We start from the raw sequence: 15,653 nt of genomic DNA on the forward strand, positions 1-15,653 counted from the left end.
TAATGAAGGATCTCAACAGAACACAGTTTGAATACCATCACCTTGAGACATGAGTTGATTTGTTGGTGTTTTTGTGGGAAATGTGCCTTTCTGAAACTCCACTCAAGGCTCCCCTGATTCTCCACTCTTCTGGTTGTCCACCCATCCCTCTTGCCATTCTTCTTTCACAAGCTCTTGTCCTGCAACTGGCCCAAGGTGACGTTTTCACCCTGCATTCTATCCATTTCTCATGCCCTCAATTACCATTACATATAGTGACAACTCCCAAATATCTATCTCCAGCTCATATTTCTCTCTCAAGCTCTATCTAGACCCACAGCTCCACATGAATATCCTAGAGGCATGTAAAACTCAAAACAGAACTCATCATTCATATTCCTTTGTCTCTGCCTTCTCACCTCCACCCAAACTAAGCTTCTCTCCTCCCTTGAGGAACTATCTTAGTAAATGGGGTTGTTCACCTGATTGTCCAACTCAAGAGATCCAGAAGTCATCCTGTAGTCCACTTTTTTTCCATTCCTTCTTCTTTTTTTAAGAGACGGGGCCTTGCTATGCAGTATCTATTCTCAGGTGTGATCAAAGTGACTAGAACTTCAAACTCCCGGCCTCAAGCAATCTCCCACTTCTGCCTCTTGAGTAACTGGGATTACACTGTGCCTAGGTTCCTCTTTTCCTTCCCATTTAAATCAGTCAAGAAGTCCTACTAATTTCACTTCCTAAATACTTTCTGAATCCATTCCATCTTTTCCGTCCTCATCACCACTGCCATAAGGCAGCCTCTCAAAAAGGATTGTGATACGCACAGTTGCCTGACTTACAAAACATATTTTTGATCACATCATTTCTTTGCAAACAGAAATTCCTCAATGTCCTTCAGAATGAAACCCAAGTCTTTCATATGACTTAGAGTCCCTTCCTGTTTTCCCTTTGCCTTCTTCTCCATGACCATCTTTACCATGCCCTTCCCTAACATCCTATGCTTCAGCAGCTCTGGCCCATTCTCATTTTCTAAATGTCCCAGTGCTTTCCCCACTCTGAGCCTTTGCACAAGACATACTCTCTGCAACCCTCTCTGACCCCTTCTTTAGCTACCTAGCTCTTGCACCTCCATCAGGACTCAGGCAGGCATCATCTCCTTTGGGAAAGACTTCCCAATCCCTCTTCCCTCTGGGCTTCCCCGCACTAGCATCTCCTTTATCACAGAACTTGTGCACTGGGAAGTAACTAAATTGTGAGTTTCTTTATACTCCAAATGGAGCCTGGGATATAGCAGGTGCTCAATAAATGTTTTAGAAAAGACTGAATAAAAGACATGACTTGGAGGCCAATGAATCAAATACAGGTCTATTGATAAAACACTAACCCCAAGACTGCTTTCCCTGTGAACTGGTACTTTGTTCTACAAATCTTTTACGTTTACCCAATTCAAACCCAAATCCTTTGGTGGTTCCTCAAAAAGTTAAACATAGAATTATCATATGATCCAGCAATCCTACTCCCAGGCATATAACCAAAAGCAGGGACTCAAACAGATACTGTATACAAATGTTAGCATTATTTACAACAGCCAAAAGGTGGGTATGACCTGAGTGTCCATCAACAGATGACTAGATAAACAAAATATCTTATTTAATATATCCACACAATGAAAAATTATTCAGCCTCAAAAAGGAATGAAATTCTGATACATGCGACAACATGGATAATCTTGAAAATATTATGCTAAGTGAAAAAGATACATACAAAAATACAAATATGATTCCACTCATATGAGGTACTTATAATAGACAAGTCCCTAGAGGGATAAGGTAGACCAGAGGTTACCAGGGGCTTGGCAGGGGGCCAGGAGTGGAGGAGGAATGGGGAGTTACTATTAAATGGGTACAGAGTTTCTGCTTGGGCTGATGAAAAGTTCTGAAAATGGATAGTGGTAATGATTACATAATATTGTGAATGCACTTAATGCCACTAAATTGTACACTTAAAATGGTTAAAATGGTAAATTTTATGTTATGTATAATTTATAATAAAAATGTTGATAATTTGATTCATAAAAAAATCTAATTCTGGAGGTCTTTTCCTTTTTTCAAGACAGGGTCTCGCTCTGTAGCCTGAGGCTAGAGTGCACTGGTGTCATCATAGCTCAGCTTCCCAAGTAGCTGGGACTACAGGCACATGCCACCATGTCAAGCTAATTTTTCTATTTTTTTGTACTGACGGGGCCTCACTCAGGTTGTTCTCGAACTCCTGGCCTCAAGCGATCCTCCTGCCTTGGCCTCCCAAAGTGCTAGGATTATAGGCATGAGCCACCATGCCTGGTCTCCTGGAAGGTTTTTATATTCCCTATCCCCTGCCTAGGACAATGCAGGTACTTCTATAAGTATTCATTGTCTCTCCTGACTGGGAACTATACAAAATGTTTTCACCCTGATCTCTAGTATCATCCATCTAAATATCCTAGAGCCATGTGCTACTTCTACAACTGATCTGATAATTGGATCAATGTGGAAAGGCTTTAACTTCTTTGGAATTGATCACAAAGTCGCCCAGTACCGACTATAAAACTCACATCCTGTTGAACTCCTGTTTAGTGTTAGGATATGAGTTTTACAGATTTACAACCAGTTTCACTAGGAACTTTAAGAGAGAAGCTGCTTTCCCAACATCTTTTATAGTTTGCTACTTAAATTTTATAGATTAAAATTCTACATGTGAAGAATTACTTACTTTTGTTGTACTATTGGAAGTCTGTAAGTTTAAGATAAATTGGGACCAAAACATATTTCATAAATATGACACCTGCAAAGAAGATATGATTTATAACTTCATGGTAACAAGCACTTTATAAACACCAAAGAAGGCTGAAGAAGACATTCAAGAAGAGTAAATATGAAATATTTAGTTAACAAGTCCCCTAACAGAGATATGCTAGAGAGGCAAGGGAGACAAGCTAGAGGGAAAAACTGTACCAGAAACATGAGCAAGACCTCTACCTTCTTACTGCTGTACCAGACTGATAATCATGGGAACAGAACAGGTGCAATTATTTGAGCCTTTCCCCTTCCTTGTCTCCCTCCCCTCCCAAAGGAACACCAGGGTTGCTTTATGTAGAAATCAAAAGTCAAACAATTAGTACAGTGCCTGTAACACAGCAGACATTCCACAAATACTCCTTGCTGTTCCATTTCATACAGAAGTTGTAGGGAAAGCATTTGCTTCAATCATGTCCACTTTCTAGCCATGCTTCCTGAGACTGTCATTCTCATAAAATAAGGTAGAACAATCAAGTCAGTCACATCCACAAGCCATACAGATATGACTATGTAACTGTATATACAGTTGTTATAATACACAGATAACAAGGAAAAAAATCATGATTGTTAATAGAAAAAATATTCACAAGACATTTTTCTGTGCTATAGAAATGGCCTTAATTTTACATTTCTTAGGCATCCATTATTAATACCTTCATTTGGCATTATTAGGAAAAAGCAAAGTAATATTTCTATCCTTGGTTGTATATGACATGAAAATAACTGACAAAAGTAGGTCAGAATCCCATAGAATGGTAAGTTCTGAATGTTAGGTGTCTTATATTAAGTTATAAATCCTGATAAGACAAGGGACAGGGTCCTCTGAAAGTCTGAAATTCATTAGGGCAATCCCAATTTCTTTAGTTAAAAGCAGGAACAGGGTAGGAAACAGTTGGGGGCGCATATGTGTTTCTGGCTATCCCACTGTACGTTAGGTAAAAACTGAAGGCAGCATGTTCCTATTCATTTTGCAAGGTCTGCTTTCACAAAAAATATCCTCTTCCCACCCCGACTCCTGGTATCCTCTGGAATGTGTCCTCTATTCTGAAGGACAGAAGAGTTCTTACGGAGATCAGAGCATTGACCAGAAGTCAACCGAGAGTTTGTGGCCTTCTTTCTATTCTAGCACAGATGCAATTTCTCTCCCTGGGTCACACGTTTTTGGCAAAAATGACTTAAAATGTGTTTTTTCTATGTAATACACTAAGCAGAAACCACTACGCAGTTTAGTGCTGACCAAGTTTTTGAATTTTCTGGGATAAAATTATTAGCTATTTCACTTGGTAATTATTTTTTAAAAAGCAAAATACTTCTTTAATTCAGTAACTATGCTTGTATTTACGTGACATCTACATATTGGTTTCCCATAAAGAAAAATTGTCGTAAAAAATTTAAGGTCCAATTTAAAATAAATATTATGAAAAAATACACTTTCAAAATTTAGCGTTAAGATGATTGATACATTTGCTTCCTCTCTAAATGATCCTTTTAGTAATTTCTAAAATATTCTTTCACATACAAATTATCTTCTCAACAAATATTTATTCCTACTAAAGTTATAGCACAGCGTCCTACTGAGAAATTTTTAAAAACTGTCAACCTCAACTTCTGAGATTTTTCTTCTTTTAAGATTTTATATAAATTAATTTACCTCATGCTTTTTACTTAAAAGTTTTCTTCTTTTAAGAGTTTATATAAATGAATTCACCTCATGAATGATAATGGAACAACAATCCTATATATTCAGGAGGCAAAAATTCAAGGAAGGTAATTTCATGACTTCAGGATGTTAAAATCATTTGATATCAAACAAGAGGATTAAAAAAATCAGCAACAAACCACTGTCACCCAACAAACTTTCCCCCTGGCCTGCCGCCCATTCCAGTACGGACAGAAAATCAGGACCCCAACAGGAAAGCTGTTGAAGTGCATACTTCAGAGTTAAATAAAAACATGGAAGACCGCAGCACACATGTTAATGAATAAATTTAATTTCAACAGGGCAAAGAAACGAGCTTTAAAAGAGGGTAGTGGCGGCAGCTAAACTTTGAGTGTCCCTTTTAGTTCCACCTGGGGGAAAAAAGTGTTAAGTTTTTCCTCCAACTGCTTCCCAACAGTTCAATGACAGCAAAACATCCAATGTATGATGGTGCTGGAGGTCTTCTACAGGGACAAGGTGGGATGCAGCTTCATGAATATTTTTTAGTCTGCAGAGAGAAAGGGGAAGAGAAGGAGAAATGGGGGTGGAGAGGAGGGAGAGAGAGAGAGAGAGAGAGAGAGAGAGGAAGAGAAAGAAACAAAAACTAATTTTCGAGGCAGGGAAATACTTATAAAACTTTTTATGTCAAAGTTAGGATTTCACAACATAACATACTAATGCAAAATCCAGTAGCACCTGTAAGATTTAAGTAAATGCTGTCATCACTTAAATGCTTTTAAGTATCTGTAAAAGACTGGAAGGAAAAAAAGATAAAGTACATTCTCCAGAGAACAACAAATGTATTTCAAAATAAAAACTGTATTTTTGTTTTTCTTTTTTTTTTTCAGTTTTTGTTTTTGTACAAGGATTCATAGTTCTCATAGAATAACTTATACACAATGGGATCAACCTTTGCTCTCCTTCGTGTCACTTCAAGTCCACATGTTCAGGCTACAGTCCCCAGCACTGTTTTCTGACAAATATATTACCACAGTTTCATCTAAATATAGATACATTATATAATACTTGTCTCTGGGAAAATCAAATTTTAATATGCAAACGTTTATTTATATAATACAGAAATGGAAAAAACTACAGTAGGCACACAATCTAATTATGACTTGTAGATGATGATTTCTAGATATTTTCCTACTGTAAATGAATGTTTAAAATAGTCTTAAGAAGATTTTATTTATATGTGCACTTGTGTCCACCTTATCCCATATACTGTACATGTCTATTGACAATCTGGGAATTTAAAGGTGCAGCCCTCAAGAAATTGTTAAATCACTAAAAAAAGAAACAATTAGGCTCTATTGGACAAGGAAAACACTCACAAAATTTCCAATTTTAAATTTCATATCAGTAGGAAAATATTAAAAATAATTTTCTGTATATACATATGGGTATATGTATATATTGAATTACACATATGTCTCACATTATCAATACAATTCAAGTGGAGACATTTTGGTGAGTTATTTTCCCATTAAATGACCACTATGTCAAAATTTAAAAATATTTTATTACATCATTAAAATAATTCACTTATCATTTCAACAGCTTACACTGTTTTTTAAAATTTTTTTAACTCTTCATAACTAAATTCCCTGATCCCTAGTGTTAAATCCCCTATTTAAATTAAAACCTGGTGCTCTTTGTTACTCAGAAACTGATGGATAAAATCACATCTACTTCAAAATTCCATCAATCAAATAAATTTTATTACCTGATTTATCAGAGAAATATCTCAGCTCTGAGCATGTGTATCTCTATTATTCTCCCTATGATAAATAGGTGAGGAAAATATCCTAAAATAGATGGAGGTAACTTACATGATGTTATAGCACGTATAATACATGATGATTAAGTGTCTGTTATAAACTTTTCAGAAACGTCTGAAAACTCACTTTAGAAACTAACTTTAAAAACAAATCATTTATTTTTCACTCTCATATAAATTAATATGTATGTATTTACATACATACACATACATGTAAAACAAAATTGTCTAGTGTTGAGTAGCTGTTTATGAGTGAAAAAAATGGCTACAAATTAATTCATTAGCTTAATTTTGTACTTAACAATTCAATCATTTTGGGGTACAAACAAAAAGTCAGTGCATTTATAGACTCCATAGAGTCAGATACTCAAGCATACACTTTAAAAAAGACCCTCCTCAACATCACAGGCATAGTACAGCAAGAATATATGTACTCTGATGCAATTCCTACTCCATAAGCAGACTAGACAGCACTCGGCTTACTTTTAAAATAGCTTTGTAAAAGAAATATATCATATAAAGAAATGCATGTTTGCTAAAAGTCTTTTAAAATTACATCAAAACAACATTAAAACCTGTTCACTGAGAAGAGCCTATTGAACTTAATTCCTGTTTTGAAATGCCTAGTTAACAGTTCAGAATATTGCCTTGTAAGGTTTGAATAAAGATGTGATTGATGTGAAGACCCAGATAGAGCACATGACTCCATCTCCATCTGCCACCATCACAATTCAGATATAGTCCTCTGATTGGCTGTTTGATGTAAATGGATCCTCTTTAAAATAGCTATACACCTTAAAATTATCTATAATAAACAGTTCCCCAATAACCATTATTATTCATAAATTGAAATGCATTGATCATTCAGAAAAAATTTCTTGCAAAATATATAAATAAATGTAACTGCATATTCTGTAAATATACTTAACATTGCTAGACCAGACCGTCAATGACGGTCTGCTGTATTTCAGTACTGTGTGTCAAATTTATTAGAAATTTAAAAAGAAAAATTTCTGAGGGACTCAGCTGCCTTCATTAATTGGCTTTAAAATGTGTAATAAAATGGGAGACAATATCTTCTCATAAATACATGGAATCAATATGGAAAAGTAAACTATACAACAGACAAGATTAGAGAACACCAGAGTGTACCAGAATAGTCACCAGAGTGAAATATCTTCCAGCACAAAAAAAGGGAAGAATTCTATACACCCAGTTATACTATATTTCAATTAAAGATGCAGCTCTCTCTCACTCCTGGCAAGAATTAATTGGTAATGGCACTGCTTTTCAGCAGTGCAAAAATATCCTGAGAAATTATTCAGATTACAACAAAAGACAGGGCTTTCATCACTAAGTTTCTGCACAAAACACAGCTCTAGATATCGTAAATAAATTAATTTAAAAAGCAGATAATCTTCACTGTGTTGAACACAAAAAGGGGATGTGACCCAGACATTGTTAATTCTCCCATTGGCTAATATCAGAAAAAAGGATTGCATTAAGTATCTATTTATAACTTTCTAGTTAACTATGGCCAATAATATACATGGAGGTAATTTGTAGTTCAAGTTTTTCATCTCGTTTTATCCCCAACTAGCTACAAGCTGAATTCTAAAATTTACACTGAAATATACAATTCCAATTTTCAAAAGATCTTCCTCCTGGAGGAGTGATATTCAAATTTTTTGTGCAATCTTGATGCAGAGCCCAAACAGTCCTATGAAGAGAGACAGTGTATCTTTTAATCAATTGGCACTGAAATTTTACTTTCCTTAGCTGCATTCTAGTAGCTTGGCCAAGTTATCTCGTAATTCTGTTAGTTCAAATATTTTTCCATCCAGAATTTCTAAGAGTGTCTTCAGGTTATTGCGAAAAGCTTCTTGTTCATTCTGACTTTTCTCCAGACGTTGCTCTAAGTCAGACAGTTGTCCCTCCAGGTCTTTGTTCCGAATTTCTACTTCCTTCAGAAACAAAAGTGTAATATATATGTATGTATATATATGTCAATTCATCACTTAAAAACAATACAGCTTTCTGTTATTACTAATCTTGTGGCAATCAATGCAGTTTGACAATTAGGATGAGTTTCAGATTCTCAATTTAACACAATTTAAGGAGATTTCAAATTTGGCCATCTCAGAGATCCATGTGGTTTTACTGACTGGCTTGTTTATGAAACTATCTAACCACCCAACAAAAATCTAATGACTTTGTGCCAGGTAATACTCTAGGTACTTCAAATACCAAGAGAGGACTGAGACTCATTTTATGGATCATTTACATCTCATTTTTATTGCTGCTCACCTACTTTTCCGATTGTACAGTTGTTAGCAATCTCAGGTTAAAGCAGGCAGAGGGGGGAAAAAAAGAAAGTAACTTCTTTTCTTACTGGAAACTCTGGACAAAGATTTAAAGAAGAAACAACTCTCTGAAATGAGATTTTAGGATCCTCTGAATAGAATAATTAGTTTTTGCCTTGCGCCTCAATATCAAATGAATGCCTGCGTAAAGAATATAGCTCAATTGCTAAAAAACTGTAATGAAGACATATAACTGTACATATTAGAGAATTATAAAGCTAACACTTTCAATATACTGTAAACCAAGAAAAGAAAAAATGATAAAAGGGAATCAAATGTTCATGTCAGAAAAAAAAAGTTTAAAAACATGTTTTTGACACAGAAAACTCTACCATACTTAAAAATTATTTAGAAATTATCATTGTTTTAAAAAAGGGCAGAAAGCCAACTGTTACACCTTAAATAAGCTGTTTAGATAAGCAACAAATTGAAAATTATACAACCTTCCTGGAAAACTCACTTTTACATTTAAAAGGAATTAAGTGACTAAAACAAATTATATTCAAATATGTAAATTATATGGGACAATGAAAACATTTTGGTCTTAGTTATACAACATGAATCAGCCTCAGAAAATAAAATGTTTCAAATGTTAATACATCATTTAAATGTACATATCTAAATAAATTCTATTGAGTCTAAAGGACAGTGGAAATTTTCTTTTCATTGTATTATTGAAAGACAATCTGGTAAATGTTAAATGAAAAGAATAGAATAGAAAGCAGCTCACTGAAACTGGGCAAAAATTTGTATGCACAAGGACAAACACCAAGAATTAATATACAAATAGGAAATAAAAAAATAGTTCTGGTGTTCAAATTATGAACTTTCTTTTCCTAAAAATTAATTTTTCCCACAATATCCACAGAAATTAAACTTTCAAGAAAAAAAAATGGAAAATTGTCTTGAATACATTTAAGAAAGTAATAACTCTTAGTTTACATTGAGAGAGATAAGAGCAAGGCTCAAGCCAGGATGTCACAGATGAGTTGCAACAGCCTGAGAAAACATAAGAAAGGAATCAAATAGTTATAATAATTTATAAAGGAAGAATTTATAGTATCTCAATCTAAATCTCAAAGTATTTACTGTTAGATATTAACCAGGTATGTTTCTAATCTCTTTCCTTCAAATAATCTGCAAGGTAAAGATTAGTACCTTGAGAACAGAATCTGAAACTAATAAAATATTTATAAATTCAGAAGCCAAATACTGGAGGCTGTTAAAATTATGAGGGAGGAAACAGATCCTGAGATCAAATGCAACAATTCCACTCATGATCGCACAGCATGCTCTCCTGCCTGCTTAAACAATAAGCTTAAGGATAGAATGTTTCCAACTATAAAAATAGACCAAATGTCATTCACTTGCAAACACCCACTTCACCAGGCACCACCCAGTTTGCCCTCTAAGGCCTTCCTAAAAATGAAAGACTCCCTTGTTTCTTTGCCAATCAATGAAACATACAAACATTTTCAATGGAAGCAAGCAAAACACAAAATTCCCTCAGCTAATAAAAGTGTGTTGTTCTCTCTAGAATGAATTTCCTACTCTAAGCCATCTCTCTGTTTGTAGGAATTTTACTAGCTAGATAACAAAAGGGATCTAATACATTGCTGATGAAGCTAGTCTATTTTTAGGCAGAGAGAATATGTTTCTAGAGCAAGAATAGACCTAGATAGAGCACAGGGGCCCACAAGATGTAACTGAAGTTGTGGTTAGTGGCACTTCCCAATTGTCTTACTTTTCGTCCATATTTTCCAACCTTCTCCCTTTTTCCTTTCATTCTCCCTGCAAACTCATTTGTCTGCTCATAACCATTTTCCCCTACTATTTCCCTCTACTGATGTAAGGGACACCCAGAGAGAGGCATGCTTCAGTGCTCACAAAAACACTGTAGGCTGGAATCGCTAACTTCCTTTTCAATGCTTTAAAAGGCAAAAACTGAAAGTATAAAATCCTTCTGGGCAGAAAGTCATGCTCTGTATCTGTTATATATGGAACCTAAAACACTAGAGTAATTAAAGGAAAATTAAACAGTTATGACCACTACCAATAGGACTAGATCAGCTTAATTTTCTATCAATGTAAAGTGTGCATCATTAAATCTAAATAAAAGATACAGAAAAATTGTCTTTATTGACATCTGATTCACACTGTAAGCTCTTATGATTAAGATATATTATAGCCCTATTAACTGGTAACCTTTATACATAATAGGAAATAGAAATAGAAATCATCAAGACAAGTATTAATAATTCAACAGAAAAATGGGTAACAGACACACGTATTTTGAAGAAGTTACTCAACAATTACTTACTGAACATCTTCTAAGTACTAGGCATTGGGGATAAAACAGTAAATACAACAAAGAAGGTACTTGTTTAATAGAGCACACATTCTAAAAGGATGACTCTAGAAATAAAGTAAACAGAATAGATTTCTGGGTAGCTGAGTATGTGACTGTGTACATTGAAATCTATCAACCATCCTCCAAAACTATATAAACAAATATTTGGAATGAAACCAGGCAAATTTCATGACTTCAATGCAACCAGAAGACAGACAACAATACAGACATAAATTAGCTGTAATTAGAAAATATAAGCACCAATTTCCCTTTGTAGAGGGAAGGGAGGGTTGTGGGGGCCAATGCACTTAAGAGTGAAGACAAGGATGAAAGGCCTAGGATTGAACTATGGTAAGCTTAAGAAACAGGAAGACCACCATGAATGCCAAAATACTGAAAAAACTACCCCAGAGCAACAGAGTAGACTACAGAAAGGAATTTCACAGTGTACACATGAAACTTGAGGAGGTAGTCTTAGAAAGGCAAAAGACACTGCTTAGGAGAAGAAGGTAAAAGAAAGAGAAAGGACTGTTTTGAAATAATATGGTAAAGGAAAAAAGAAGCAAGATACGGACATTTAAGATCTTGCATGACAAAAGAAAATTAAAATATTGTAGGGTACAATCTCTCTTCCCATTGTCTTTGCAAAAGAGAGTTTTAAAAGTATGTATGAATTTATTGATTGACTGAAACAGGGTCTCGCTCTATTGCTCAGGCTGGAGTGCAGTAGTGCTGTCACAGTTCACTATAACCTCGAACTCTCGGGCTCAAGCAATCCTTCTGCCTCAGCCTCCTGAGTAGGACTGCAGGAAGCACACCGTCACGTCTGCTAAAGGAAGTTGTTTTTGAACTAAACCAAACCACCCTTCTACTCAAAAAAATGCAAAGGTATAAGCAAACTTCATTTACCCAAACTATTAGAAGAAGAAAATAGAAAATATTGAAAACACTTTAGTAGATGAAAATTAAAAATCTCCCCCCAAACCAACTACTAAGCAGAAGAAAACTCTAACAGAACACTCTATTCTGAATTAAATATTCTCAAACAAGTATTCCAAAAAAGCTTGAATTATTCCTTCGCTTATTTCTTCCCAAAAAAAATAAAATAAAATAAAATAAAAAAATAAAAAAGCTTGAATTAGATATTAAAAAACTATAAATAAAAATGGGTACAAAAACCCCCTAAAAACAGGAAAATTGATCCAACCCAGGAGACAAACAGAAGAAAAAAGGTTAAGGCATCCAAAAAAAAAGTGAGAAATAATTAATAAAGTAAATAATAAAAAAAAGAAGAAAAAAGGCAAAATTATATCAGAAATGAAGAATGAGTTATAAAGGTCTCTGAGGAGGCCGGGCGTGGTGGCTCACGCTTGTAATCCTAGCACTCTGGGAGGCCGAGGCGGGCGGATTGCTCAAGGTCAGGAGTTCAAAACCAGCCTGAGCGAGACCCCGTCTCTACTATAAAAATAGAAAGAAATCAATTGGCCAACTAATATATATATAAAAAAAAAATTAGCCGGGCATGGTGGCGCATGCCTGTAGTCCCAGCAACACGGGAGGCTGAGGCAGTAGGATTGCTTGAGCCCAGGAGTTTGAGGTTGCTGTGAGCTAGGCTGACGCCACGGCACTCACTCTAGCCTAGGCAAGAAAGCGAGACTCTGTCTCAAATAAAAAAGGTCTCTGAGGAAAAATAGATTTGATTAAAAACTACTTTTAATTCAATTGTTACTTATTATTTTAAAAAAATCCTAGAGAATGAAAGTGAGATAAAGTAGGGAAAATAGTTGGAGTTCTGGTTGAAACACAGAACAAGAAAAGACAATCCAATCACATATGATTAGAACTCCTCAAGAAGAAAAATAACATACTGGAACAGAATATTTAAAATTTTTATACAAGAAAATCTCCTAGAAATAAAGGACATAATATTATCCAAACAAACACTGGGCAAAGAAATGCCAAATGTTTTGCCTTAGGATGATGGGATTATGATTGATTTTTTTAACCTGCTAAGAATATTTTTCCAGGCCAGGCGAGGTGGCTCACACCTATAATCCTAGCACTCTGGGAGGCTGAGGCGGGCAGATCGCTCAAGGTCAAGTGTTCGAGATCAGCCTAAGCAAGAGCGAGACCCCGTCTCTACTAAAAATAGAAAGAAATTAATTGGCCAACTAAAAATATATAGAAAAAATTAGTCGGGCATGGTGGCACATGCCTGTAGTCCCAGTTACTCGGGAGGCTGAGGCAAGAGGATTGCTTGACCCAACGAGATTGAGGTTGCTGTGAGCTAGGCTGATGCCACAGCACTCTAGCCTGGCCAAGAGAGTGAGACTCTGTCTCAAAAAAAAAGAATATTTTTCCAACTTTTTCTAAATTTTTTACAATGAGCATATGTTACATTGATATTTAGAAATATCCAAATATTTCCGAATATCAAAAACTTGTAAATTAGAAAAACTATAATATTCTTAATTTACCCATAACTATGAATTTTCTATACATATTCATACCTCTAATCCAACTCCATGTACTACAATTTCAGAAGTTCCTTTACCATCCAAGGAATTTACTGATCCCAATTTTCTGGACTGAACTTATAAATAGAGGTTCAAGGCAGGTGGGACTTTGGATAAATAGGAGATGTGTAAGTGGGAGGCATTAGCCTGCAGAAGACAAACTTTGCTTGAATTGGAAAAAAACATGAGTTATTTCTGTGGCTTGGTCTTTTTAGAATTCACCTTTAGGTTTTTGAAAGCTTCCAGGTAGGCTGTTTTTGATAATTATTTTTGATATTCAGTAAAAGAACGGGTAAGAATTAATTTTCACAATTTCAGGTACCAGCTATAAAATTCAATTACTGCTCAATCAATGATAAAAGACATTTAAAGTACCAACATAGAGGTCTGATATGAATAAATCTTGTCTTGGTTTCTCTTCATATGTAAGACAACGTGAATTTGCACATACCGAAAGTATTTTTTAAAAGAATCATTAGGGATAGCTTGGGTGCTTGTTGTTGAAGAAGTGTGGTAATGTAGAAGGAACAGAGACTTTGGAATCAAATAAATCTAGGCTACATTACTTTTTAGCTAAGTGCCTTGATTAAAACTTGTTAACACCTCTGAACTGCTTGTCTTCTCTTTGAAAATGGGATACTCCAACTGTTAATGTGAGAATTAGCGCTAACATATGGAAGTGCTTAGCATACACCTGAATAATAGCAAGCACTCAAAACCCAAAACAAACAAAAGAAAAAACCAGACTAACCAGACTGAATTTCCCTCTGTTATTCCAGCCTGGATTCCATGCTTCATATTCTAGTTTGACTCCAGAGTTTCTGAGCCTCGGCTGACCTTTTGAGCTGGATATTCTGATGTTTAGCAGCATCCCTGGCATTGCCTACTAGATATCAGTTGCACACCACCCTCCCTAGGTTGTAAAAATAAAAAACATCTCCACAAATTGCTAAATATCCTGAGGTGCAAAACTGCCCACAAGGCAAGCCAAAACAAATGATCTCTTTTTTCCCAGATTGCTGAAAGCCAGTGATGGGAATTGAAGAAGGAAGTATTTCATTTTATATAAGGAACGTGTTTTCATTATGTAGGGTCTCTATTATAGTTTGGTGGTCAAAGACACAGGCTTTAAAATTTGACTGTCACCATTAAGATATAGGTTGGACAAGTTAACCTCTCCAAGCCTCAGTTTCTTTATCTGGATTATTAGGACTGTTACATGGATTAAATGTATAATAAAAGTAAAGTGCTTAGCCCAGTGTATGCTACATAGCAAACACTCAATACATGCTGGCCATTCTTTTTATAATCTAGGTCCTCCTTTCAATCAGGGTTATCAGGTCCCTCTTATTATGCCTTATTCCAAATTCCTCACTCTATACACATACTTATTTTTACTCCAAAATGGTCCTAACCATTCTTTATTGCGGCAGCTAACCATGGGAGTGTAAGAAAAGTACTTGAGCTGGCAGGAGATTTTGATAATGAATTCCAAAAAATCTTTCCTTGCCATGTCTGACTACCACTAATTCATGATGTTCGTATATAAATTAGAATCAGAAAGCATACTATTAATGCAGAAAAAGTTAGTAAAATGAATTGGACTGAAGAAAGAAAAGAAGCACTCACTTGCGTTCTATTTAGGGCACAATTACTGCTATAATTCATACATTATTTCACTGCAAAAAAATGAGCTGAGTTCCTAAATTGAATGAAATCTATTTGAGAAATTATCATTAAACCAGGGTATTTTTTATGTCAAAAAATTTTCCAAAATAATTTACTAAAAATTTTTAACTTACAAATGACCATCTATGATGATTATAAGCTACCTAGAAAAGTTATCAAGTAGTTTTTGAAAAATCAAAGATGAGGCATGAATCAAAATTCCTCAAAAAGAAAAATGACCAAAACCTATAAAATGGAGTCTCAGAAAAAAGGTCATTACTTTGTGAAAAAATGTTTTTCTATGCAGAAATGAATAAAAAAAAATTTATTATAGGTTACCTGTAGTTTCTGGGTCAAAGAGTCCCTCTGCTCTTGTAGTTCTCTGGCATTATCAATTTCTTGTTTTAATCTTTCTATTTCCTAGAAAAGGTAGAACAATGTCTTTAACAACATTAAAAGTA

The 15,653-nt window shown here is 35.0% G+C and overlaps 1 protein-coding gene across 2 annotated transcripts in view; it reads right to left on the bottom strand.

Moving 5' to 3' along the window:
- Nucleotides 1–563: 563 nt before the first annotated feature.
- HOMER1 (homer scaffold protein 1) overlaps nt 564–15,653 on the bottom strand; it is a 127,488-nt gene continuing 112,398 nt past the window's right edge. For both annotated transcript variants that reach the window (XM_012766776.3, XM_012766777.3), the window contains exons 8-9: nt 15,532–15,612; nt 564–8,259 (exon numbers count right to left, since the gene is read on the bottom strand). In XM_012766776.3, the coding sequence (XP_012622230.1) occupies nt 8,071–8,259; nt 15,532–15,612 (270 nt within the window). In that variant the 3' untranslated portion in view covers nt 564–8,070. The remainder of the gene's footprint in view (nt 8,260–15,531; nt 15,613–15,653) is intronic.

Source organism: Microcebus murinus, chromosome 11 (genome assembly GCF_040939455.1).
Source record: "Microcebus murinus isolate Inina chromosome 11, M.murinus_Inina_mat1.0, whole genome shotgun sequence".
Taxonomy (NCBI): domain Eukaryota; kingdom Metazoa; phylum Chordata; class Mammalia; order Primates; family Cheirogaleidae; genus Microcebus; species Microcebus murinus.